We start from the raw sequence: 25,825 nt of genomic DNA, 5'->3' as shown, positions 1-25,825 counted from the left end.
ACATTTAGTTCTTTTGACTGAAATGGTTAGAGGGATACTTAACAAGAATAATAGAAAGCAATTTATTTTTTTATTTTTTGTCTGTCTGTATGTATGATCTCGCTAATCTCCGAAAGTACTGAACGGATTCGAATGAAACTTTTTGTCATATAGCTATGACGCCTGGGCAACATATAGGTAGGGTATAAATGATTTTGAAAACTGGAACACCTGATGAAGAACAGTGATGGTCGAGCTAAACTATAGAAATATAGAAATGATACCATAATAAAAGTTGTTCAGGCTGATTAGCATTTCCTGTTGAAGTATAAAAATGTAATTGAAGCCGAGATTTTCACTGGGAGTGGTGCCGGTGAAACTGTACTTATTCAGCGTATACCGCCCATGGCGACTTTTTGTGGCTTTCTCCGTGGTGAGTAACTCTTCAGGTCTTATATATTGGCACCCAGGAAAGATGGCACAGGAAAGACCTTTGAGCCTTTCCTTCGAAAGGCTCAAAGGTCTTTCCTTCGGGTGCCGGGTGCTAGTATATAAAGATTTTTTTTATCTCTCTAATAATTTTAACTCCTTACCAATAGTTGTTCGGCCACGCTAACGAAGTTGCGGGCATCAGCTAGTATTTGATAAGTAAATATGAAATTTAAAAAGATTACAAGAATATTTTTACGGGCCTACTAGATTTCATAAGTCAATTTATTTTCTATACTGATATTTTTATGCACTATTTTACAATAATTATTATTATCAAATTTAAATGGGACCGATGAGATGGCGATCATAAATGGTCTGATAGGAGACTTCGGAAAGTATCATTTGTGGCTGTGTTTCATTATATTTCCAAATAAGCTTGGAGCAGCATTCCATCAAATGTCCATTATTTTCCTGGCTCCGCCGCCCGTGTATTACTGTCCAAATAATAAGTCATGTTGTGATGAACCAGTATATGACAAAAGTCAATACAAAAGGACTATTGTGATGGAGTGGAACCTCATTTGTGGGAACGCTTGGCTGAAAGATCTGACTCAAATGGCCTTCCAGTTCGGTGTATTAAGTGGAAGTTTGTTGTTTGGAATTGCATCTGATAAGTGGGTAATTTTCTATTCTAGTGAATTATCTGTTTTTCCTGTAGATCATCAAAGTATATTGTAGGTATACTGTAAATTTATGTGACATTTTTAGGTTTAGAATTGAAAGTTTTGTATGCACGTTTAGGGACGATCGATTTAACGTAGGTACCTTTAGTTAACAACCAGAAAAATCTTTTGAAAAAAAAAATCATAACATGTTCAGTTTTCAAAGATGGTTGTTTGTACGTAAAATGAAATAATAAGTTATATATTCTTTATTTATAATTATATTCAAAGATATTTGTCTAATTATATTTTTACTTAGATTTATTATTATAGACTAGCGACCTGTCCCGACTTCGCTCGAGTAATGAATTATGAACCTAAACCTTCATAAGGATTAGGTACACTACGGATACGCTACGGATTACGATTTACGCTATCTAGGTATTATGAAAACTGTACAAAAATCCGTCCGGCAGTTTTTGAATTTATCAGACACGCAGCCATATTTTTATAACATGTAAGGATAATATATAAAAGCCTGACGTAATAAATGTTAAAAGTAAATTTGATTTGAAATATTTAATCTCAACGCGTGCTCCGCGTATTTGTAAAAATGTAACCATTAATAGCAGTTTATTTGCTGAGATTGTGTAGTCAGCATCTCTTCTCAAGCACAGAATTCTAAATAAACTCAAGTCACGTGCGGTAGCGTGCGATATGAGAAGAGCCTTGAATATTTTTATCACTGTAGTGACATCAAAAAGTGATATTTTATATCATGTCTGAATCTGAAGGTACATAAATATGAGAATTTAAGATGTAGTAATAACATACGTAGACTTACAAATTTTGTTTAAGCATGACCATTTCATAATTTTCAGGTATGGGAGGCGCCCTGCATTAATAGTATCCATTGTTTTGGAAGTATTTAGTGGGATTGTAACAAGTTTTCTCCCTGATTTTTGGAGTTTCACCATCGTGAGAATGTTCTTGGGCGCATCTGTTGGCGGCGTCATGGTGGTAGGATTTGTCATAGTGATGGAGTACGTCGGCAAATGCCGGGATATGGTGGCCGCAGCTTACCATGTACCCTTCACTGTCGGTTACATGCTTCTAGCTTTATTCGGATATTACATTAGAGATTACGTCATCCTTCAATTGAGTATATCTCTAGTAAATATCGTTTTATTAGTATACATTTGTATATTACCGGAATCTCCTAGGTGGTTATTAGCAAAACAGAAGACAACTGCAGCTATACAGTTATTGGAGCACGTTGCAAAAATGTATGTAAAAATATGTTGAGTACCTAAAGTAGTTAACTTCTTTAAAAATCTTATTATATTTATATCGTAATTTGACTGTTATTCTAACAACATAACATTATTCCTTTTCAGAAATAATAAACCTGTAGACGAGATTGCTTTAAAAGTTGAGTTATATCAGCTTGAGCATATTAGACAAAAACGTGGATCATTCATTGATTTATTCAGAACACCAAACTTAAGGAAGAATATTTTGGTCATGTCGTTTACGTGGCTCGTGTGTAGTTACTGCTTCTACGGCGTCACTTACTACATCAGTCATTTAGCCGGGGATGTTTATGTCAACGTTATTGCAAGTGGAACTGTCATATTCATGAGCTGTTTCATTGCAATGCCTTTGATAAAATTTATGAAAAGAAGGACTTTGCTCGTGATGTCACACGTCTTAAGCGGTTTTTGCTTGTTAACTATAGCTGTAATGCCTGTTGGCCGCATATCAGTTGGCTTTGGCTGCCTTGGCCTTTTATTCACACAAATGGTCTTCATAATTAGTTATTTGTATTGCTCGGAGATGTTTCCTACAGTAGTTCATAACGCCGCTGTTGGTATATGCTCTATGATGGCGCGTTTGGGATCAATGTTGGCGCCTTTTGTTGCGGATTTCGGAGAATTTGGGGAATGGTGTCCTCCTGTTGCATTTGGAATCATGCCCATAATAGCTGCAGCGCTAGGTTTATTGTTACCGGAAACAAAAGACTGTCAATTAATGTTGACAATAGAAGAAGGTGAAGCATTTGGTAGAAATCAATCGTCACGGAGAACAGAAAACAATGCATCTATTGGAATAACTTAGTTTGATGGCAACTATTACAAAATAATTTCCTAATTAATAGTAGTTTAAATCAATGTCAATATATTTTTATTTCATTATTAATTAAAAAGTGTAATGTTAGGTAATACACTTTATGGGTTCTAAGTCGGAGACTCAGTAGGGCTTCCTTACCGCCCGCGTCAGTCCCAGCCCGAGGCGCCATGGCGGCGGGGCTTTTGCTCTGTATTGCCTGGTACTATACAATCATAGCTGGTAAGTATTTAAATAACTAACAAGAATGACAGACAACCAAACTAATCTGATTTAATAACTATATAAATACATAATGTTTGTAAGTGTATCTAAAATGTCAACGGAAATAATATTATTAAAAAGATATGATTATGTTATGGTATGGTTCATGTTTGTTTTAAAACTATTATCATTTCAGGATTTTATATTCTTTACTGCCCTGTTATGTATATAATGTTTGTCAATCATAAACTGTACAGAAAAATTGTCGATGTACTATTTGCTCTATGGGAATTATATCCAGTGGTAAGAAAATTTGTAATTGTAATTGAGCTAATAAAGCAAGTCGCATAATAACATACGTAGATAAATACTCCTAGAATAATACACAGACAGAGATGTTTTGTGAACAGGTACTATAATATCTTCCGTTATTTTTATAGGCGCTGTTTCAATGCTGTATCAACACCCAATTGCACCATTATGGAGATTATGTGGATCCAGATGAAAATACGATCATAGTGATGAATCATCGAACCAGGGTCGACTGGAATTACGTTTGGATTGCCCTGTACCACGCCACGCAAGACACCGCTCGACACGTTTGTACTTGTAAAGAATCTCTTGATAAAAAACACAGCCGAGATGTTTTTGACAGAATTTCAGGAGGAAAATCAAAAATCAAATTCGTGTTGAAAGACGAGCTGAAAATGATACCTGGAATGGGTAAGTTTTAATAACCTTAATAAAAAGAAATAATTTTCTCCCTCGTTACTTCGTGATTCGTCCACGCTCATTGTTGATTGCGATAACCATTGGTAATTTCAGAGAAACGTCTATGTAGGACATTGATCATAACCATAATGAGAAAGTTGCATTACGTTGTAAAAACGTTAATTGCTCTGTTATTAATGTCATTTTTCATTGCAGGTTGGATCATGCAACTGAATTTCTTCTTGTACGTGAAGCGAGATTGGCGCGCGGACCAATTGAGTTTATCGCAATTCGTTGAATACTACAAAAAGTTGCAGTACCGGTGTAGGCTGGTGCTGTTCCCCGAGGGAACAGATCTCAGTGAGGACAATAAACGCCGCAGTGATAAATTTGCGGATGCAAATAATTTACCAGTAAGTTAAGTATATGTATAGTGGTAGATGTCCTTATCATTTAACTTTTTGATGTTTTCGATATTTTGATATATACCGTTCTTCTTGGTTTAACCAATAATTATTACAAAAAAATATTTATTAAATGATTGCAGCAGTACAAAAATTGGAAGCATTTGCAGTTCTAATGCCTTTTCTCCTTTGAGAGGCATAAGAAAAATATTTTTTGTAAAAAAATTATATTATTCGCAGTGGACTTCTTGTAGAGGAGATGATGCTAATTCTAAATGTATTTTCAGAAATTCCAGTTCTTGCTTCACCCTCGCACTACTGGTTGGGTGGCCCTGTGCTCAGCGCTCAGAGGGTCTGGCCTGAAGTCAGTTTATGACGTCACAGTTGCTTATGACAAGCCGGCACAAACTGAGGCTGATGTACTGTATGGGCGAATCCCAAAACATGTCTACTTCCATGTTAAAAAGTGAGAATATTAGCTTTTTTGTAGTCACATTTGGTCAGCACAATTTTCCTCAATTTTGCCGAGGATTTCTATTCTTCCTTTCGTCTTCTTACGCCTTTTTTGTGGATCGTGGTTAGTACATTAACTGAAATTACCGTTTCGTAGTTTGGTACCAAAGAACCAAGTGTATATTTCCTTAGGGTGTAGATGTTCTACAACGATTTCAGATTTCATAGCCATTTTTATTGAACGAATAATCTCAAAAACCGAATTTCACATAGAGATACACCAGTCTTTTAGAAATAACATGAGACTACCTTTTATCGCAGAAAAACTAAGTCTTCGCTTGACATATATGATAATGCTGGGTTATTTGGAGTTTGAAATAGCTCTAACACGCGATAAACATACCTAAGATAAAGCTCTAAAGATATGAAATATATCAAAAATATCAAAAGTAGCTTAAACTCCATAAGAAAAGATATCATTTAGCGTTCTTTGATAAGAATATTTAAAACGTTAGATATTGTCAATAAATGCATGTCTATAGATACTGTTGATACATGGTTGTTAATTCTATTTATGAATTTATTTTCGAAACAGGCACTCCATTGAGCAACTACCAGAAGATGACCTAGCCTTAAGGGGTTGGCTCAAAAACCGGTGGAGTGAGAAGGAAATAAGCCTAAGACACTTCCATATAAATGGTGAGTAAATATGAATAGTCTTTTCTTATACTAGCCAACTAATTCTAGAAAGTACGAACTAATTTAGTTAAAGTTACATTACTTACGAGTTACTTACGAGTATCTCTTTCTCATCCTCGCGTGTTTGTATTCGGATTTGTGACGCCGCGAAGCACACGATCAGCGTGATAATGTAACGTTTAAAAATTCGGCTGTGATCTTGCCATCTGCCTTAGTAACGTCGATCTGCTTTAGAAATGCCCTTTTTACTAAAAAGTATATTTATATTATTAAATACATTTAGGTTAGGTATAAATTATGTTTTTACTTAATTACTAATGTAAAAATAATCTTTATTATTTAGATCTTTATTTTGCCACTTATGCGACACAATATGTAACTAAGTTTCTTTTATTTCAACTGTTCCTTGCCATTTCATTCGCTATTTCTTTCCAAATCATACCATCCTTGACACACTATCCATCAGTATTAGTAATTAGATCTACAGCATCATGAATTATATTGAATATTATGTGTTCACCAGGTAAATTTATTGATGGTGCAACCAACAAGCCACCAGATGAAAGGACGCCAAGATCCTTGCAGAATGCGAAATTAGCTTTTATATTTTGGTCCGCAATAGACGTTGTTTTCATATATGGCATGCTAAACAGTACAATATTTATATTCTGGGTTACGTACCATAGTCTCGCCTTAGTATTTATAACATGGAAGTTTGGTGGATTTCAAAATATTCAATACAAGTTGTTACAAAAATTTAAAATTTAAGTTCTCTAATGTATATAAGTAAGTAAATAAATTGTTTAGTATAATACAGATTACATGTCACCTTCTGTGAATTCTCCATAATGCCAAGAAAAATAGTGTACTTAATAAAGTTGATTCTATTACCACAAGTGTCTAATTACTTTGATGCTTATTAATACTTAAGTTAATCTTTGTTAGGTATTTTCTCAGTTTGTTCAATAGAATCCAGAAGCACTCTGTCTTTTGTTTCTGGAAGAAAATAACACAGAAGTGCTGCAGCGAAAGCCACTAAACTAAATATTATTATAGAGCCCCATTCGACACCTATATTTACTACAAAAGGCGCTATAAATCCCCCAAACCTACCGAATACTGAAGAGAAACCCATAGCTGAATTTCTAACAATGGTTGGGAATAATTCTGATGTAAAAAGATAAATTTGTACAAAAGCAGCATACGCCGCTGTTTGACCTATGATAGCAAAAATCAATGTTAACCATTTCATAGTTTCAGGTGTAAATATGAACACGAGCAAAGATATGCCCGCGATACTAAAGCTGCCCACTACGCTGGCTCTTCTTTTCAGATATAATGTAGCTATTACAACTAGAATCAATGCAGGTACAAAACTTAATGCTGAGATCAATACATTCAAATATAGATTCCCTTGCAGCTGGCCGATATACTGGTTTACGCCGTAAAATGTATGAGTGCAGAACGTCCAAATAAATGCTGTGATGATAGTATACATTCTGACTTTGGAAGCCTGGAACAGGTCGAAATATGTACCGTGGGGCTGATTTTCACGCAAAGATTCCTTTTCTATTTTATCCACAATAGTGACGATGTCTTCTGAAGAACGGTTGTTCCTGAAATATTAAGGAGCATTAATAGCTATACCTACTTGTTGGTCCGAGAACATCAAGATGCTTAGTGAACATTCTTCTTCTTAGAGTGTCGACTTAGCTAAATTTGTGTTTATCTTTTATTTACTTACTAAGAAAATATCAATACTAGGCAAATATAATTGATATCCCATAAAATAATGGTTTGCTGGTCTGCTTCAAAAGAGGAAGTGAAAGTGGTTCAGGAGTTCAGGTTTTATTCGTATCATCTAAATTATTTGTGATTTGATAAAAGAAAAAAAAAACATAAATGTAGAATAAGCATATAATATATAATTAATATATACATTTTTTTATCAATATATACATTTCCTGACAGACATATATATAACAGATATGTCTTCTTGTATGTCTACCTTTTATAAGCTTCGTTTCGTAAGAAAGTAGATGTCGATGGCTTTTAACGAAATTTATATCTTGAACATTATAAAATAAAATTGCTACGTTCTAAAGTTTCGCTTCTACTGTCTTATTTTCTATTTTAGATATCTTTGTTATCGATCAGTATTATGTTTTATACACGATTCATTTAGTTAGTTTTAAATAACAATGACTTACGTGAATTGTTTCATTCGTAAATGTAGGTATTTATTCGCAGTGAAAATAATTATTTAAGAGAACTTTCATGAAGCATAAATAAGTACAGAGAGCTACATAAGGTATTAAACAGACGAAAAAAATAGATTTAATCAAAACATAAACTACTTATTATCATTTGTGCTATTGGTGGGAGCTTTAATATTCTCATTTTGACTTTCAGTTTGTTCAATTGAATTCAAAAGTATTATATCTTTTGTTTCTGGGAGCAAGTAACACAAAGAGGCAGCTGCAAAAGCTACTCCACTAAATATTAAAATAGACACCCACTCTATACCCAGGTTAACCACAAAAGGCGCAATGAAACCTCCGAATCTACCAAACATGGAGGCAAATCCTAATGCAGTGTTTCTGATCACAGTTGGAAATACTTCAGACGTGAACAAATATACTTGAACAAAGGATGTGTAAGCGCCTATCAGGCCTATAATGGCAAAAGTTAACGTGAGTGATTCCATATTACTTGGGATGAATATGAAAACAAGCAAAGATACAGCGGCAACACTAAAACTAGTTACTACACTAACTTTTCGTTTTAAATACAATGTCGCAAAAACTACAAGGATTAACCCAGGAGTCAAGCTAACTGCTGAAAGTATTACGTTCAAATATATATTTCCTTGTAAACGTCCGATATATTGGTTGACTCCGAAAAATGTGTGTGAACAGAACATCCATATGAACGCAGTCACAATTGTATAAAATCTGATGTTTGGGGTCTTGTACAGATCTGCATATGAGGCAGGTTTCTGGTTTTCTCTCATAGTTTCCTTTTCCATTTCATCGACAATGTGCTCGATGTTTTCCGTCGGTCGGTTATTCCTAGTAAATAAGAGGAAAAACTGTTAGGGAATTATACTTATATTATATATTTACTATATTGTACAAGCATATAAGTATTGTTAAAACAAAGTGAAACTTACTTTTTGGCAATAAATTCAAGAAGAGTAATTGCTTCCTTCCTTTTGCCCACAGTAATCATCCAACGGGGAGACTCAGGAATTAACCAATAATAAACTATAACCATTAGCCACGGCACCGAAGTCACCAATTGAAGATTTCTCCAATCCCTAACAAAGTAAGCAATGATCGGCAGTAGAAGATATCCCAAAATAAATGATATTTCATGAAGTCCAATAACGTATGGCCTAAATGATTTTCCACAAAGTTCTATAAATAAGACGTAACCGCACAACATTGTTCCTCCCACTGCAGCTCCAATCAAGAAGCGACAGACCAAAAACATCCAAAATTCTGGGACCAAGCCGGACATTGCGACGAAGGCAGCCTCGAGAAATAAAGAGAGGAGTACGGCAAGTTTACGTCCATATCTGTAAGAACATAATACAAATGTGAAATACTTAGATAAGCATTTATAAATATATTAACAACAGATACATACACAATTATAAAAATATTTTATGCAATCAAAAAGATCTCACTCTATATTATTTAATCCATTGAAAATCTAAAAGTCAAAGTTGCTGGCTGAAGAAATTGCTGGTGCGTGAAAACAAAAATCCGGTCAAGTGCGAATTGAACTCGAGCGAAGAGGGTTTACGTATAATTTATTGAATTATTATAAGTTTTTCTGTAATCTACAAGCAATGAACTATATTTTGTGTTATTCAAAATTTCAGGCTTAGTAGTGTCCGGAGATTAAGGATTGTTGCTAGCAACGCTATGTGTGTCACGCTCGTGTACTCCATATGAGTTTCTGTATTACAGTACTACTTATTGATATGTAAACATTTTTTAAAATAAATACAACATTGAAAGCGACATCTATCTAATTTTTGTAGAATTATTTAAATTTAATAACATTAGCGCCATCTATCCAAATTTTCTCTTTTAAAGTGATTAATATATTTCATAATTTCCCTTGTCAAAAAAATATTTATTTACTCACATCTTACCAAATTTCACCTGATTTGGTGTAATAGATTCGAAGCAAATTGGCTGTGAAAAGATGGACGAACACACGAGTGATCTAATATGGGTTCCGATTTTTATTTTTTTGACGTACGGAACCCTAAAAATTATACTAACCTGTCTGAAACATAACCAAATATGAGGCTTCCAGTTAGAATTCCGATCTGCATTATGGACTGCGCCAAGCTGGCAAGAGATACTCTATCACAAATCAGATTCCATTCTGTCACAACGGAACTAGCTATTGAGCTTTGGTCATACTTTGGGTTTTCACACGGACAATGATTGGTTGCATTCACATCACTATCCAAGCATTGGTATTCAACTCCCGGCAAGAGGAATACGACGATATTCAGCTGAAATTCTGTTGGTAGCCGTCCAATCGAAATCAAGAATAATATCCACGTCTGGTACTTTCCAAATCGACCAACAATTTTTTCTATACCATCTTCAGTTGACATTTCCACTTCACTTGGTTATACTTGATACTCCCTTATGCCTTTACACTATTAATGCTCATTCAATAATCAAGTTTTAATTTTTTTATAGTAAAAGTAACGTACTTTACAGATAAGCTATTCACTGAAATATGGTATTGTTAGTCTTGTCTTGTTCCAGAAGACTAAATGATTGTTTAGACAAGCTGTCGCGACGCGTCGTCGCGTGCGTATAATCATCGGGTTATTTATCTTTATGGATGTATTCGATAATCTTAACGTTGATAAAATAATTACAACACATTTTTTTAACACTCAATACATATTTCTATTAAACAATACGAGTAATGACAGATTCATAAAGGAGGTCATGAATAGGGATTTTGGGGATTAATAGCGATGTCCTTGATGATGCTTACACCCGTGGGATGAAACATAGCCACTTTATTTTAATAAACTACATCCTATTGAATAAATGTGAGGTAGGTAATGAAAAACTGTTAAGTAGGTATATATAAAAGTTATATTTAATTATAATTTATCACAGCCTATACACATTCATACACTTATATACATTTGATACGTATCTAATAATAAAGTAGGCACGTAAAAATAGTAGGTATAACAATGGTCTCTCTGAATCTCACAACAGCCTGGCCGCGGGGCCGGAACGAGCTGCCCTTTCAATGCTATGTCACTGGTAAATTCGAGTTAAAACATTCACTTCTATCTAGCTCTGCCTAATTAATATCATTTATTTTGTATTTTAGCGTATACAGGAACACAATGAATACTTTAAATAATATACATTTAAATTACAAATAAACTAGCCTCCAAATCGTAATTTTAATATTTCATATTTTCTCTTCTCCTTCTTCTAATGTATCAGGCAGCTTCTTACCGCGTGTGTCAGGTAATATGACACAAAGTCCTGCACCAATAAGAGGCACTATCCCGAAAGTCAAAGGTGGTAGCCACGGACTTGCATGAGACAAAGTTGCTACGAAAGGAGCAACCATGGATCCTATTCTAGCTATTGTTGATGACAAGCCTACTCCGGAGTTCCTTACAACTGTTGGGAACAGTTCTCCAGCGTATAAGTATACAGTGGCAAAAGATATGCTCATTCCCCATAGTCCTACGCAGCCGAGCGTCAAGTGGCTCGCTCCCGAGTGAGGAATGACGATTATAAGGAGGCAGCTGATGCCGGTGATGCAGTTGGAGCTAATCAATGTGATCTTGCGACCAAGAGCTCTATTGGCGTAAATTGAGACCAGTGTTCCAGGAACCTGAAAGTAAAAAAAAAATAATTACTGCAAATATTGGGAATTCGAAAAATAGGTATTTTATTTAGTTCAAATAATATATATTTCTTAACAACACATACATATTTAAATCAGCGTTGGTAATTGTCCCCCTATATCAAAATAATTATAATAAGTCATTTTAATGTTTATTACTTGGGCATTGGTGATATGGAGGGATAAGGAGACTTTGTCTGCATGCAACCATACAATGCAACCATATTTATCTAATTCTAATCTAAGCAACCTCTTCAAACATGATATTTACCTGTATAGCAGCGGAAATGGCAACGTTAGTGAAGATGTTGCCGGAAACATGACCGATGTACTGCGAGACGCCGAAGAAGCAGAGGCCGCAGACGAACCAGTTGAAGCAGATGGCGAGGGTGCGCGCGCGCAGTCGCGGCGTCCGGAACAGTGCCAGGAACGACAAATGCTGCTCCGGCTTGCTGCTGACATCAACCATCTTCTGCGTCGACGATGAGATGTTCTCTGCCGGAAGCCCGTTCCTGTAAACCAACATTGATTCATTAATTACATAAGTTTACCCGAATCCAATTCAATGAGTTAAGTATGAGGTTCAACATAGCCACGCGTTTTTTATTTGTAAGTAAGTACATAAAGTTTAACACTGTATGTATGAATATAAAACGAAGTGTTTTACATGCTTGAAGTCAATAGCCGACATTGTTAACAATGTTAAATAACAATAAATATTTGACACCCGTCTCCCGCGTTTAGACGAGTAGGTAAGTCCTACTCATAATGAATTGCAAAGCCACCTCAGTACTAATCAGACCCCCAGGAAAATAAAAATTGAACATCGACTTTATTAATGTGTTAATATTATTTAAAAAATATAATCTAAAATTATCAATTATCCATAAATATCAATTATCAATTCTCATCTCGGTGTTTTGTCAGTTAAATCTTATCTCGGGTGTTTTGGATATATTTGACAATAGCCTGAAAGTATTTAAACATAAGTTGCTCAACCTCATCAAGGATTGATAATCATATTTATATTTTAATAAAATTTGAATAGTTAATAAGAAATCTATGGTGAACATTGTGTATACCTGTCATTGGTGTTTACATTAGAACTTAATTTTATGTGCTTTGTGTCGAATGTTGTATGTAAATAATGTTGGTGTACATTAATTAATAAATATGAACCTTTTGGCAGCTGTTTCCATGATTTTCACAGCTTCGTCAGTTCTACCCGCAGTCAATAGCCATCTTGGCGATTCCGGCAACAAGAAGTAGTAGCTCAGGAATAAAATTGATGGTACAGATATAGCCAGCTGGAAGTGATGCCAGTCACGGATGTAGTAACCGAACAGAGGCAACGTTAGATGTCCCAAGTTGAATGGTATTTGATAAATGATCCCAACGCTTTCCCTGTATTTAGCTCCGATTAGTTCCATGGTCAGGACAAAGCTGGTTACCATAGTGCCGCCAGTGGCAACGGCCAATAGGAATCGCAGTGTCGTGAACATATACCAGTTGACCGAATATGATGTGGTCACACCAGATATTAGCTGCAGGAATACAGCAGCCAGGAAAGGCATTCGTCGTCCATATCTGTAAATTGAATAAGGTTCTATGTACAACTGTAATTAAACAAAACAACACTAAACTATCTATAAATATAATGTAAATTAAAGTAGGTTATATAGTTATGGTTCCCAGTCACATTTCCAATATTAGAAATGGAACAGGTAATAAAATGCCGCAGTAGTGCTTCCTTCTATAATAATAAAATCTAACAATGTAACCAAAGTACCTATTTGGGTACTAATATAAGTGTCATCATGAGAAAAGAAGATAAGCGCCTAATTTTGGGCACAGAATAACCACAATAGTATGTCGTAGTTCAAGAAGTATAAATGGGACAATAGCCTTTTAAAGTCATACGTCCGGATCCCCTGAATGATTTATCTTGTTGAATCGGCCGCAGGATGTGCCAATTTATTCGGAATATCAATAAATGTTGAAGCACCGCTGGCTTGCCCACGTGAGTTTTTTTATTAGAATTACTGACCTGTCAGATAGGTGACCGAAGACCATATTTCCGACAAGGATGCCCAACATGAAAAATGTTTGTGTCAGGTTCTTCAACCACTCTTTATCACATACTAGGTCCCATTGAGAAATTATGGTTTCTTGGAAAATGCTTCGATCATATTTATAGTCTGTGCAGTTGGCATGGCAGACATTGTCGAAGATGGAGTGGTTGGATTGCTCTGCAGCGCAGGTGAAGTTCATCGGCGGCGCTAGGAAGATGATGCTCATTTGGTGCCAGGCTACCGGGAATTTCACCAGAAACACAACGAAGCATATCCATATCTGCCATTTGCCGATAGCGCCAATGGCCCTCGTCAGAGGATCTTCGTTCGCTTTTTGACTCTCAGCGTCCTTAGTTTGGTTCTCCAACACTGAAAAGAAGAATAGTATATACAAATTTCGGATTTGACAGAACTACAAGTCAAAAGTATTTTGTAGGTTTTTAGTAATGTAACCTGAGTTACAAAGCTTAGTTAGCTTCTTCTGGACTCGTTCGTTAGACTCTTATCCAGGATGCCTTCTCTCATTAATTAATTGTTACGTAATTTACCATTAGTTACAGTTATAGTTATTACTTAACAATTATAAATTTCTAAGAATTTCCATAGCTCATGTAAGAGATAACTTTAACGATAGCGTAGCCGCTGATAATGAAAATTCGCAGTAGAATAGGACAAAGTTTAACTGGAAAGTAACGCATGTGCAGGTCAACATACGAGATCAAGCTGCGTTTGTGTCATCACTAGCTTTGTTTGTGTATTTGTTGTGTGATGTTAATACATTTACACAATTTATATAGGTAACTATTTAATTGATGATCTCTGTAGCTTAAAGGTCATTGTGCCTGACTGCTACTTGGAGGTCTAGGATCCCAAGCCCGGACCTGGGTCTTGGCTGCTTATCAAATAAGTATGTATATATGTATAACACAAGTCTCGAACTTAATTTGGGGCTTACTCTATCTGTGTGATGTGTCCATTTTTATTTATTTATTAAATCCTTGAGAGCTTGGAATGCATGCAGCATTTCTTCCCTCTCAGTTTGTAAATCTCTAATAGTTCGGATCAGATAAAAATGATATTATTCATGCCGCTATAAAAATTACTGTTGTTTTTATTATATTATGGCGAAGTGTGTAAAATGTGTGAGCCGTGGTCCACCTAACACGTCAGTCACATTCCTTGCACGATGTACTCGATACGCAGTAGATAATATCATGTTCCTAAGTGCATGTGTCGGGCGTGAACCACGCACGTGCTGATAGTTTTCCCTCGTCAGAGTATCGCGTCAGTGGTAGTTTATATACCTACTTTGATACATTTCACAAGTCTTCCTGTTTATGCCATTAGATGATTCCTGAGCGACGATTTCGGTGAATTACCTACTTAGGAAATTAATTGGTTTTCTTGTGTTATTAGAAGATTATATACCTACCTACGTATATAGTAATAGACTAAATAGTCACGGTAAAACATAGTATGTTCTCATATTTTTTGCAATAAATATGTCTTTAATGGTACCTACATACGTATCGTGCTTCGGAAGGCATGTTATGCCGTTGCTCAACTGTGTTACCAATCCGCATTGAGTAAGCAGTAAAGCATACCTAAGTATTCCTTATCCATCCAGAAGTCACCAGTGATCTAGCACTGGGCACCTTTAAGTTATTGATATTATGAATATTTAAATAACTATAATAAAACATAAAAAAATTCAAAGTTACATTATTTTTTCTTAGCTATTAATGTCCTGCTACTGGGTAAAACCTACTCCAAATTCTTGCAGTTGTTTCTATATTTCTTTTTCTTTTTATCTCGTTCAAATAGGTACTTATAGCAATAAGCAATCATTTAGTAGGTTTTCTACGTATTTATATACGTATAATAATACCTACTAAATTATCGCCAAAGGCCAATTATTTAATAAAAATTATAAATGTACTCTGGGCACCAATTAAAAAAAATTAAAGCTTTATTCCGACTAAATAAAGTCGACACGAAATCCGAACAGTTATGAACAAGTCAGGTTCCAACAAAACTTGACCCCTGATTCACCCGCGATAGCTGAGGAGATGATAGCGGGCGGCAGAGTCTGCCTGTCGCAGATTCGAGGCCCCAGCATATATTATAACTTGATATACAGTTATATATATATCCGCCTTATCATTCTTGTCTTATATGAGACGGCCAAGCCTCCTTGTAGTTGCACTCGATATCGGAGAACTACGAGTAGGTAGGTACATTTAATTTATACGATTGCACTCTGTTCCCTGAGACCTTGGGTTTAAGATATCTTTTACTGACCCCGAAAAATTATGTTGTTACGGAAAGTAACAAAGCAACATGGACCGCTTCCGAGAAAAAGAAACTAAAGTTAGCTTTATGGGTGGAGTCAAAACACAGAGAGAATAGGTACCTACACAGGTATACCTATTTGTCCTAATATTGTTAGATACTTTTTAGTCATGGTTCTTTCAGAAGCTCTGATTTCAAATGATTTTTCTGTTCATGTCTGCCTCATCCCTCACCTCAAGTAACTACTTATTTTATTTTATTGGTACTTGAATCATGTTTTTTTGATTGATCATAAAATGTCTAGTTATTAAGTATATAAATTAGATTTAACTCGTTCAAACATATGTAATCTGGTTTTTAGATAACAAATAATGTAAGTTAATTAAGTGATAACACGCTCGATTAATATTTGTTGCTATAAAAAAAATGTTATTGATAAATGCTTACAAAAAATAAACAAAGATTTGCTTATTAGTTAAGTACCTACCTAGGTAAAGAAAAATCAAGATTGTACTTATTTTAGTTTTCTTCAATAATTAATAAAATGTCAGTTAATTAATAACTATACTTATTTAGTGGGCATTCAGAACTTTTTTGACATTGGTATTCAAATAATTAATATCTTTAATTTACTATATGAAAGTGGATCGTAAGTACCCAATTGTTTTGATCTTTTATAGCACACCGCTCCGACAGGGCTCCGAAATCCTTTTTAACCCCCGACAACAGAAGTTAGTAATAAGTTTAACGTGTTCTGTATCTATATGTCTGTCCACTGTCATACGGCTAAACAGATTTTCATCGATTTATTTTTATTTGAAAGAGAATTTAACCGAGATTGTTCTTAGCTACTATGTTTGGAAAATGTGTGTTCTTTTCTAACAGATGAGATGATGTCAGAAACTCCGGAAGGGGATATCTTAAATTTAAAATTTTGTATTTAGGTACTTTTTTATTTTTGCTTTCTGACTTATCAAGTTATGTATTTCACGCTTAGTTGCCAATGTGGCTGGAGGGGTTTTTTCCTTCTCGCAACCTCCTTTATTTGTAATGATGGAAAACTACATTGACCGGGCATTCACCCCATTTCTGTTATTAACTGCAATTACTCGCGGAATTGCTGTTTTCGATAATGTCCCATTTTCGAAATTGGAGAGCTTATAAGAGTTAGCAAGTAAATTAGTTATTTTCTAAAAATGAAGACCTATGTGCACTATAGGTAGGTACATTTCAGTAATTCATGTTAGTAATACTTTTTATTAATCTAAGGTTAGCATTTACAATAATTTATATATTAAACTATACTTTAAGTTAATTAGTTACATGATAAATATGAGAGCATTATCGACCAAGCCATTTATTTGGAACGTAAGGCAATGTCTTTATGTGACATGCTTATACATTTAGGTTATGTACCTATTTCCGGATATCGAAATTTAGGCATAATTCGTATAAATAGATAACCCAATAAATAAGATAGACGCGATAAATAATGATGAAACTTTATTAAAATTTACGTTAGGTACCTACTAGAGACAGTTGATCTGATAAGTAAAGTTCAAAGGTCGTGTGAGAAAGACCCCGTTTTTGAGATACACACAAATAAACATACTCATTCCTGTTGGTAATCATTCTGATACAACTACATGGCTCATAATAATACAAAAAACTGAAAAATACACGCATAGACCCATGTACCGCACAGAACAAAATTAAGATTAGTTCAACCGCGGCAATAACAGTTAAGTACTTACTTATACTTAACTTTACTTTGTCGTGTCGTCTTGTACTAAGTACAGCACCAATCTGCTATTTTAGGAACAATACAATTTTGTTGCTTAAAAATGAAATTTAAACAGTTTTACAATCGTTGTGTGTTTACAAACTAAAATACTAAACTAGTGCTCAGAAATGACTGTTTGGTAAACAATAACATCATTTGCAAATTATCGTAAGTTTATCTGTAAACAGGACTTCCTTGAAGATAGAGATCAAGGACAAGCCACATAATCTACTTAATCAGTTATTTCTAAATATCAAACTGGCCATTCTTGATGAATACCATTGTGACGAACCTTCCCCGTATTGAATCAATCGTCTGCGAAAACAATGGGGAACGGCTGTACCAAAACATGAGCACAATTACCCATAACATTAACTAAGTGTAAAATCTTTTGCCTTACGAGTGTCCAATACAAAAAAACTTTGTTTAAAATTTTGCTTTAATGACTGAATCATGATGGTGATGACACTAGGGAAGCTATTACGATGTTCTTAGTCCCATCTCCATGATTTACAGGCTATATTTCTATATTACACTTAAAACTTGAAATATATTACGTACTATATTAAGTAATTAGAAAAATTAAGAGTGGTATCTTTTCTATGTGATTTCAATTATACTAAAATCTAAAGATACGTATTGTAACGATATACCTATGTTTCTATTAAGTTAATAGATGCATTTTATTATACCGTCTTCTTAAAAATAATAAGTTTATCTATACTATTATTATTAATAGGCTTACATCTTTATTCGTTTGTGAGTTTATATGTTTGAGTTTCGGAGAACACCCCTCCGAAACTACCGAACCGGTTTCAAAAACTCTTTCACCATTAGAAAGGTACATTGTCTAGAATTGCTATAAGCTATATTTTATTTCAAAATTCAATATCTAGTAAAAAATATATATATAATAATAATTTTGACGTGAGATAAAAATTCGTTATAATTAAATGTAATTGGTGAAAAATTTCACGAGTACTTACCTACTTTTACGTAATATTTATTTACTTTTTTTTTAAGTTTATTAGGTATAAACTAAGTATACTTCCTTCCTTAAATAAATGTATGATAGATTCAACTGTAGAGTCAGTAAACCAACCCCAACACATAAGCGTACACATATATAAAAGAAAAGCGTTCCGTTGTAAAAAATCAAAATTAGGAGTACTTACTTTTGTATATTTTTTCTCTGGTAACTTAACAAAAGTTTTCAAAAATAGAGATCAAAATGACACAAATGGCGAGAGCACTCCGCAATCGTGCACCGCAGCGGTCCCCGCCACGCTCGAACACGGATTGGCCGTCCTCGGGAACGACCATTGTATATAGATGATCATCAAACCGAGTTCCACCAACCCTCTGTCGTCGTCACTAAATATCTTGCGTCTTGAAGAAAACCTAATCAATCCTTACACATCTTGACGAAATTCTGCTTTAAGTCTATAGAAATACGGCTCCTATCGGTCTCTATAAAACGGGGATTTGAATCGTCTAATTATACGAACCGGTTCCGAAGACGCTAAAATTATTTTTTTGTTTGTTGATACGTTACTATTAGGTAGAGGGTTTCCCCGAATCTAACAAAATCTTCCGAATAAATATTTTGATACAATTAAGTAATTATTTTTTATGTAATGGTTTTGTAAGTAATTAAAGTAATGACGACCTCGTTGGCGCACTGGTAAGTGCTCTAAACCGAGAGGTCCCGGGTTCGATCCTCGGTCGGGTCATGATGGAAAAAATTTCTGATTGGCCCGGGTCTTGGATGTTTATCTATATATGTATATGTTATAAAATATAGTATCGTTGAGTTAGTATCCCATCACACAAGTCTAGAACATACTTTGGGGCTAGCTGAATCTGTGTAATTTATCCTAATAGGTATATTTATATTTGTGACAAAAATATATTTAATCTATTGTCTCTAGTCTTATGACGTAAATTAATTTAATTTGGTTAATTATTATTCAAAATTCGGCTGACCTTGTGCATATATTATATGGCATTTATTTAGATTCCGCAACATTTTTCACAAAGAAACCCATGCATTCGCTGCATGGGTTTCTTTGTAAACTGTGGGTTTCAATGGCATCGTAATTTTATAAATCAAATAGTAATTACATTTATTAAAAAACACACACATACATTTCTACCTATTCCCACACAGAATAAAAAACAAAACAAGAATAAAAAGCAAAGAACATGAAATCTTCAGCCACCACTTCGAGTTCACAAGAATGCTTGTAACAATAATCGTCGATGATATGATTATAGATAGAATTATCACAATATATATAGACATTTAACAATGTGCATAACTTTAAGAGATTATTCAAAAATAAATCGGTGTAGGTACCTACTTCGCGTGTTTTGTAATTATTTTTTATATAAGTTTGTTTTGTGGTTCGGTCCTGGCCATATTAAAAAAAACCTACATGGTAAATATTATATCAAAACGAACAACGTGTCATTGTATTAGTTTAAAAGTGAACATTAAGGATAAGCATAAGTAATAAGTTTAGGTACATTTTAAATTTAAAACTTCAGCATCAGCACTTTCTCGGACGTTTCCAGAATCCCAGTATCAGCTTCAAAAACTTTAGCACTAAATGTATTGAATTTTTAGAATCCTAATAATTTAGTAAATTTTTAGGGTTCTAAAACCCAATAGGGTCCTAACTGGTACCTACGTTGCGTTGATTGATACATATAAATGAAAGATAAATTTTAAAAAAGTTTTATAACTTAGGTACCTACAAAATATATTATTACTTATTTTATCAAAACAATTATCAGTGATCATGTAAACCAGCTTAGAAGGTCAGACAGGTAGGCAAGTTGCAACCATTTAGTGAGACTGTAACTATTAATTTAATTATTTTTACCAAAAAAAATTGTCCACAATTTTTATTTATTTACTTAAGTTTCATGTTTATTTAGGTATGTTATTTTCTATATAACATTAGTTATGAACCTAATGAGATAGAATAATCATAATGTCTGTAAAAAATTACAAATAGGTAGGTAAGTAGTACAAAAAAAATATAATTTTTCTTTGTGAAATTACCATAATCACTAGTATGTAATAAAAAGTGATTTTATCACAGACATTAAATTTACAAGACAAATACTTCACTCTGTGGATTTTATAAACCTAAAAAAAAACGTGTTTTTTTCTTAATGTACATCGGGCCCGCGCGCGGACCCAAATCTATGATGTTCATACCTACTAAACGACGTAATTTGAAAGAAGAATCGTGAATTCTTTCTGCCTATTTCAACGCTACTGAATATAGAGCTTATACCTAGAGCGCTCCTATCCTTGATGTGGGCACTGAGCACAAAGAGGATTTTATCACTTGACTGAGCAAATGAGCACTTTTTTTAACATTTCCCATAAACTATAGATGTATGAATAAACAAGACAGATGTATGTACTAGTGATATAAATAATCATAACCATTTGATTACGGAGGTCAATTTCAATTTTTATTAAAATAATATTGAAAAATGGGTCGTTGCCAAACCTTATTTGAATAAGTCGTCGAAGTAAATTCTTGACAAAATAAAGTTCATATGTCTAATGAAAATATAAACATATATCTTTTGCCTTATTATATACAAAATTCAGAATATGATTGATTATAGACTGACTAAATTTACATTATTACACACTAGGATGCCTGGAAATACGTTCACCCCCTGTCAAAATTCGGGCATCAACACGTTACGCTTTTTCAGTATATCAGCGATCTCGTAGTAGTAGTAACTATGCTTCCATAGTCTAACTATTGCTGTATCTCACAGCACTTTAACTACGTCACGGTATGGTCACCGTCGATGGTGGTCAACGTCACTGTCATTGTCATCAGTGTCAAGTCAAGGTGTCAAGTTTTCAACCATAAGTTTCTTTCCCTGGTTGCCCCACGTGTTTGTTTTGTTTAGGATATTAGCTCCGTCGATAGAATTTCAATTTAATTTATTGAAATATCTAATTTGATAAAGAAACACATGAGAATAAAATGCCTGTCATGCAAAGAATAAAGTAAGGGTTTTTTAGGTTTTATACCTTTTCATTTAGTATTATGAGGTTAAGTCTTAAATATTTTTATTTCATGGTTGTTTCTTAACATTTTCAGGAAACCGACTACTCGAAAGGGCAAGAAAGTTTTGCAAGCTAAGGAACCGAAGCCAGTTGAAGGCCCAAAACAATGCATGTTTATGCAAGGACGCAATCCATCAGAACGCACTAGGAGCTTGTTAAAGGATATCTATGATTTTAAAAAGCCCGATGCGGTTTATCTTAACCGTAAAAATGACTTCGTTCCTTTTGAAGATGCATCTCTTATAGAAAAGTAAGTACACTTTAAATTACCACCTCTTATTACAACACCAGGATTAAATAGTTACTCAATTATTTTCCAACCTAGCTAGAATTTTTATTGCATTTTTTCTTACATTGTTGCAACATTTTGGTAATAAATGATATAAGTATAATTTAACTGCAAAATTTTGTGAGGCTGCAGCTACACACAGACTAATCTACCAAGTATTCTCAACTCTAAAATTATTTAAAACCATCAAACATGAAGCATTTTCTGTCGGTATAATTGTTACTTTTTTTTCAGATTATGTGACAAAAAAGAAGCAGCTTTATTTGGAGTTGGTTCACACAGTAAAAAACGGCCCCACAACATTGTATTAGGGAGGACCTTTAACTACAACATCTTAGACATGATAGAGCTTGGAGCTGAGAACTACAAGTCTATGGAAGAGTTCCACAACATGAAGGTCTTGGCCGGTTTGAAGCCATGTCTTTTATTCAATGGTCCAGCTTGGGATTTAAATCAAGACTTGAAAAGACTTAAATCTTTGTTTACTGACTTCTTCTATAGAGAAAAGGTATATTTGGATTTGTTTTTTATTTATTGGCACTGAAAATAAAGAAGCATATAAATTTTAATAACACTGATTTTAAAGCAATTAAGAGAAATATTGTTAGGTGTAATATATGGTCTCTTAATTTTTTTTGATGAACTTGTTTTTGTTTGTAACTTGGGTAATTATAGCAAATATATTGTTAATTCCACATGTCATATAATTACACATATAACATACACAATAAAATAAATATATATTTTCTAGGTTGAAACAATAAGACTGCAAGGTTTAGAGCATGTGCTTAGTTTCACAGCTACAGATGATGGCATGATCTATTTGCGTTCATACAGAATATCCCTCAAGAAAAGTGGACAACGCACACCAAGAGTTGAACTTGAAGAGATTGGTAAGATCATTCATTATCATATCTCTCTCTCTTTCTCTCTCTCCCATCTGAGTTCTCCCTGTTTCTTCCTCAGCCATAATGTAGCAGAGCGCAAGATATGCTTGCATACTTTTCTTCTCCACTTCATATGGTTTTTGGTGTCTTTAGTTGCACATATCCTCCTGGACACCGTCAAGCCAGCGTTTTTAGGCTTGGCCCCTTCTGAAAAGACTAGGTAATTCATGTATCTTTTTGCAGCAGCTGGAAAATACCATAGTATTGAAGACAGTAATCGTCTATTGTTTTCTTTTTTTATCATTTACATTATGGATGTTTTTACACTATGATATGTATCTGTTACAGGACCCTCAATTGATTTCAAACTGAGAAGAACAAAGTTGGCGGCAGACGATCTTTTCAAAGAGGCTTGCAGAATTCCCAAAGAAACAAAATCTGGCGTCAAGAAAAACATATCGCGAGACGCTTTTGGTTCGAAAATGGGTCGTATTCATATGGGCAAGCAGGACATCAACAAATTGCAGACTCGGAAGATGAAGGGATTGAAGAAAACACCAGAAGAAAGGAAACAGATGCTTCTGAAAAAGAAGATAGCAAAGAGAGCAGCAAAGTCACCACAAGCTGTAAAATAATATATAATATTATATGTCCTTTCATTCTTCATCATGTTTTCATTTCTTTCGAAAATAGTGTAGTGGAAAATAGGAAAGGATTGATTTCGACCGGGTGTGTGGTTCTCACGCTAGAACAGGGCCAGTTAAATAAAAAAATATTTATATTATTTATTCAGTAACCTTGACCCGAATCTTCAAGATGAAAAAAAAAATTATAGACTGTAGGCATTGTAGCTTCGCAGCCGAAGAATGAAACCGGGAGGTGAGAGTGTAAAATCTTAATTTGACCTAGGTAGATATTCAAATCGAAAAATTTGTATGCTACTAAATTTAACTAACAAGAATTACAAGTTGAGGTATATTCCAATTTTTTTCATCCTATTGTTTTGCTTTTTGTTTTTACTAGGCGTTGATTTATATGTATAGAATACAGCTATTGAAATAAATAGGTACTATCTATGTTATGTCACAAATACGGGTTTTGGTTGTCAACAAAACCGATTTACCGCATCTAATAGAAATAATATCAGTGCATTGACGTGATAACCCTTTTCTGTTTTCCACTTTTTAAGGAAACTCGTTTTACGAAAGATTCGTTTTCCTTCTACCATATCCAACTAAATGTGACATTCCGGCTATTGGGAAATCCCGTACAACTGGGTAACAAATCACTGCCTCCATCGCATTTGCATATTTATCGTTGCTATGATATCACAAAGTATAAAATATTTATCGATTAAAATTAGAATATCCGTTAAATTGTAAATTGGTACTACGTAAATTATTTATTTCCCATCCAGCCATCGGACAACGAGGTGTTAGTTGTGGTAGTAAAAAGTGCGAGTCTGAAGCGAGTATCATTATCCTTATATATTTCAAAATGGGGTTTCCCTCTCGCGTCTGTTTGTATAAGCGCAAACTACGAGAACAATACGAGAAAAACAAAACTACGAGACGAATTTTTGTACGGTTTTCACCAATAGATAGTGTGAATCCTGAGGAAAGGCCGGGACGGACAGCTAGTCTAAGTAAAAAACGGCAATAAAATGACGTTTGTTGTATGTGTGTCATTCTATTTTTTAGTATTATTTGTTGTTATAGCAGCAACAGAAATACTATATCACGGTTCCCTGAGATACGGCCTATTATCAGACGGACAGACGGCGGAGTCTTACTGATATGGTCCCGTTTTATTCTTTCTATACAGAACCCTAAAAACATAGATAGACCTATCTACTTAGGTGTGGGTACTATGTAGGTACCAAAGACTTAGGTTAACCACACCCGACCGCTAAGTAATTAAGAACTTTACACCTATAATAATTAATTATCGTCCACTACATAGGTTTCTGAGAGACTTGCTATAGACCCTTACAGATCAGAGAATTTATAATAATACTATCCACGTATTTGATATTAGTGAGGTTAATATATTGGGTATTTTGTCTGTAGATATTAGGATTGTTTTTTTAGAATTTTTAAACGACTACTAATATGCATAATGAATAATCATTATTTTAGTATCCTAGTAGAATAAAACCACTATTGAGTCCTTTGATATAAAATCTATAAAATATTAAATGTGTAATTTGTCTCTCTTCGCGCTTAGATTGTAAAACTCACTATAGGACAGTAAACTGAGGATCTCAGAGTTCTGCACATTTAACCTTACCTTATAACACAGATTATTTAATACTTCTAGTACCTATAAGAAGCCATCCAAAACCAAGGCATCGAAAAAAATTTAGGAAGCCAGCTTTGCACGATCTAATTGGCTGTTTTGTATGTATGTGAACCTACACCTTTATCAAAATCCGTTAAGTATTAAAATCTGTTTCTTTTAAACCTACGTGGTTTAAAAGAAGAAAGCTTATAAACAGACAGATGCGGTAAGCTACTTTGTTTTATGCTATGATATACATATTATCAAGGACATCAATTGACAAAATTACGCTTGTCGATATTTTTACGGTAGTCCTGAAACTCTGACCACAAAGCTGTGCAGTTAGTTTTCAAAGTTTTTTGTGCAAAAAGCTGGAAAGTTGTCGAATGACCAGGTGACTGTTAAATTCTTCGCACAACTTGGTAATGCTTCCAGCCCTCTGGGTACGCTTCTGCGCGATATCGATTTGCGGGCCAGTTAAAAAATACAGATAACTATCTGCTATCTATTTGTAATTTTTGGTA

The 25,825-nt window shown here is 34.3% G+C and overlaps 6 protein-coding genes across 10 annotated transcripts; 3 read left to right on the top strand and 3 right to left on the bottom strand.

Moving 5' to 3' along the window:
* Window positions 1-514: 514 nt before the first annotated feature.
* Window positions 515-3,191, top strand: LOC128671691 (organic cation transporter-like protein). Its single transcript, XM_053748389.2, has 3 exons — window positions 515-1,085; window positions 1,955-2,359; window positions 2,471-3,191. Exons 1-3 carry the CDS (start codon window positions 769-771, stop codon window positions 3,189-3,191), a joined length of 1,443 nt encoding a protein of 480 aa, XP_053604364.1. The 5' UTR covers window positions 515-768.
* A 95-nt stretch (window positions 3,192-3,286) lies between these two features.
* Window positions 3,287-9,702, top strand: LOC128671693 (lysocardiolipin acyltransferase 1-like). 5 transcript variants are annotated; one of them, XM_064436092.1, is made up of 10 exons: window positions 3,287-3,422; window positions 3,601-3,707; window positions 3,845-4,127; window positions 4,332-4,528; window positions 4,807-4,985; window positions 5,568-5,671; window positions 6,195-6,457; window positions 6,932-7,039; window positions 8,084-8,364; window positions 8,896-9,702. In XM_064436092.1, exons 1-7 carry the CDS (start codon window positions 3,371-3,373, stop codon window positions 6,437-6,439), a joined length of 1,167 nt encoding a protein of 388 aa, XP_064292162.1. In that variant the 5' UTR covers window positions 3,287-3,370; the 3' UTR covers window positions 6,440-6,457; window positions 6,932-7,039; window positions 8,084-8,364; window positions 8,896-9,702. The 5 variants fall into 5 exon arrangements, with proteins under 5 accessions (XP_064292162.1, XP_064292163.1, XP_053604367.1 ...); XM_064436093.1 differs by having other exon boundaries at window positions 6,926-7,039; window positions 8,202-8,364; XM_053748392.2 differs by having other exon boundaries at window positions 6,926-7,039.
* On the bottom strand, window positions 6,452-7,895 carry LOC128672167 (organic cation transporter protein-like). The gene is made up of 2 exons (XM_053749114.2): window positions 7,882-7,895; window positions 6,452-7,287 (listed from the first exon to the last, which is right to left on the bottom strand). The coding sequence occupies exons 1-2, from the start codon at window positions 7,893-7,895 to the stop codon at window positions 6,603-6,605; spliced, it is 699 nt and encodes a 232-aa protein (XP_053605089.1). The 3' UTR covers window positions 6,452-6,602.
* Window positions 7,571-10,533, bottom strand: LOC128671690 (organic cation transporter protein-like). The gene is made up of 3 exons (XM_053748388.1): window positions 9,970-10,533; window positions 8,844-9,251; window positions 7,571-8,742 (listed from the first exon to the last, which is right to left on the bottom strand). The coding sequence occupies exons 1-3, from the start codon at window positions 10,311-10,313 to the stop codon at window positions 8,025-8,027; spliced, it is 1,470 nt and encodes a 489-aa protein (XP_053604363.1). The 5' UTR covers window positions 10,314-10,533; the 3' UTR covers window positions 7,571-8,024.
* Window positions 10,534-10,794: 261 nt separating this feature from the next.
* Window positions 10,795-19,089, bottom strand: LOC128671952 (organic cation transporter protein-like). Its single transcript, XM_053748803.2, has 5 exons — window positions 18,913-19,089; window positions 13,638-14,031; window positions 12,770-13,177; window positions 11,862-12,102; window positions 10,795-11,578 (listed from the first exon to the last, which is right to left on the bottom strand). Coding segments are annotated over exons 1-5 (1,479 nt in total). The 5' UTR covers window positions 18,914-19,089; the 3' UTR covers window positions 10,795-11,143.
* A 2,537-nt stretch (window positions 19,090-21,626) lies between these two features.
* On the top strand, window positions 21,627-23,685 carry Non3 (Novel nucleolar protein 3). Its single transcript, XM_053748941.1, has 5 exons — window positions 21,627-21,785; window positions 21,880-22,095; window positions 22,369-22,642; window positions 22,886-23,027; window positions 23,370-23,685. The coding sequence occupies exons 1-5, from the start codon at window positions 21,763-21,765 to the stop codon at window positions 23,654-23,656; spliced, it is 942 nt and encodes a 313-aa protein (XP_053604916.1). The 5' UTR covers window positions 21,627-21,762; the 3' UTR covers window positions 23,657-23,685.
* The last annotated feature ends 2,140 nt before the right edge of the window (window positions 23,686-25,825 follow it).

Source organism: Plodia interpunctella, chromosome 8 (genome assembly GCF_027563975.2).
Source record: "Plodia interpunctella isolate USDA-ARS_2022_Savannah chromosome 8, ilPloInte3.2, whole genome shotgun sequence".
NCBI classification, from domain to species: domain Eukaryota; kingdom Metazoa; phylum Arthropoda; class Insecta; order Lepidoptera; family Pyralidae; genus Plodia; species Plodia interpunctella.
The sequence above is the reverse complement of the archived record's forward strand: the minus strand, read 5'-3'. Positions and strand labels throughout refer to the sequence as shown.